This window comes from Theropithecus gelada, chromosome 11, assembly GCF_003255815.1.
Source record: "Theropithecus gelada isolate Dixy chromosome 11, Tgel_1.0, whole genome shotgun sequence".
NCBI classification, from domain to species: Eukaryota; Metazoa; Chordata; class Mammalia; order Primates; family Cercopithecidae; genus Theropithecus; species Theropithecus gelada.
Window position 1 is genome coordinate 37,779,543 of NC_037679.1, and position 969 is coordinate 37,780,511.

The 969-nt window shown below is 44.9% G+C and overlaps 1 protein-coding gene across 2 annotated transcripts; it reads left to right on the forward strand.

Annotated features, from left to right (window-relative positions):
* The first annotated feature begins 307 nt into the window (after positions 1-307).
* LOC112635244 (transmembrane protein 14B-like) lies at positions 308-753 on the forward strand. 2 transcript variants are annotated; one of them, XM_025403269.1, is made up of 2 exons: positions 409-508; positions 611-753. In XM_025403269.1, exons 1-2 carry the CDS (start codon positions 409-411, stop codon positions 751-753), a joined length of 243 nt encoding a protein of 80 aa, XP_025259054.1. The 2 variants fall into 2 exon arrangements, with proteins under 2 accessions (XP_025259053.1, XP_025259054.1); XM_025403268.1 differs by having other exon boundaries at positions 308-753.
* The last annotated feature ends 216 nt before the right edge of the window (positions 754-969 follow it).

Sequence of the window (969 nt, forward strand, 5' to 3'; positions counted from 1 at the left end):
ATACAGAAAGAAGAGATAACATCAATATACAAGAATTGATCTCTATGAGGGTCTCAATAAGCTCATGTTACATCCTCATTATAACCTCTGTAGGGTTATAATGGTAACAACTGATTTTCCACCCCTCTGCCAAGTTTGGTGTCTTTTTTTTTAGGTAAAATGTCAAATGCAAAAATGCTGCACTTATTTCTCTTAATACATTGAAAATAGTGGAAGATGCAGATTTTTAAACCTTCATGAGTCCAAGCTGGAACATGACTTCTGCCAACGCGTTTCTGGCGAGACCCTGGCAGCTGTGCCCCGCGGCTTGTGCGCGCTTGTGGGCTGCGCGGGCCTTCGGGAGATCGGTGCGGATCCTTGGGGAATGCAGGCCTGGGGTAGTCTCCTTTCTGGACTGAGAAGAGAAGAATGGAGAAGGGCCCCTTCCCATTAGTGCCTTTGCACTGGTTTGGCTTTGGCTACACAGCACTGGTTGTTTCTGGTGGGATCTTTGGCTATGTTAAAACAGGCAGGGTGCCGTCCCTGGCTGCAGGGTTGCTCTTTGGCAGCCTAGCTGGCCTGGATTCTTACCAGCTGTCTCAGGATCCAAGGAACGTTTGGGTTTTCCTAGCTGCTACATCTGTTACTTTTGTTGGTGTTATGGGAATGAGATCCTACTACTATGGAAAAATCATGCCTGTAGGTTTAATTGCAGGTGCCAGTTTGCTGATGGCCGACAAAGTTGGAGTTCGTATGTTGATGACATCTGATTAGAACCTTGGTCCCTAAAGTTCACTCAGAGTCAAAATAAAAACAAAAACTAAACAACAACAACAAAAATACACTGCACCTATGCAAGGAGAATAAATCACTGAGGTCCCTGGGGCTCTTGAAAGACCAGAGTCACAGTGCAATGGAGGATTGAGAAACAAATCTATTTATTGCCTTACAGAGCCAACAAGGAAGAAGTCTGTGTAATCTGTAACATGA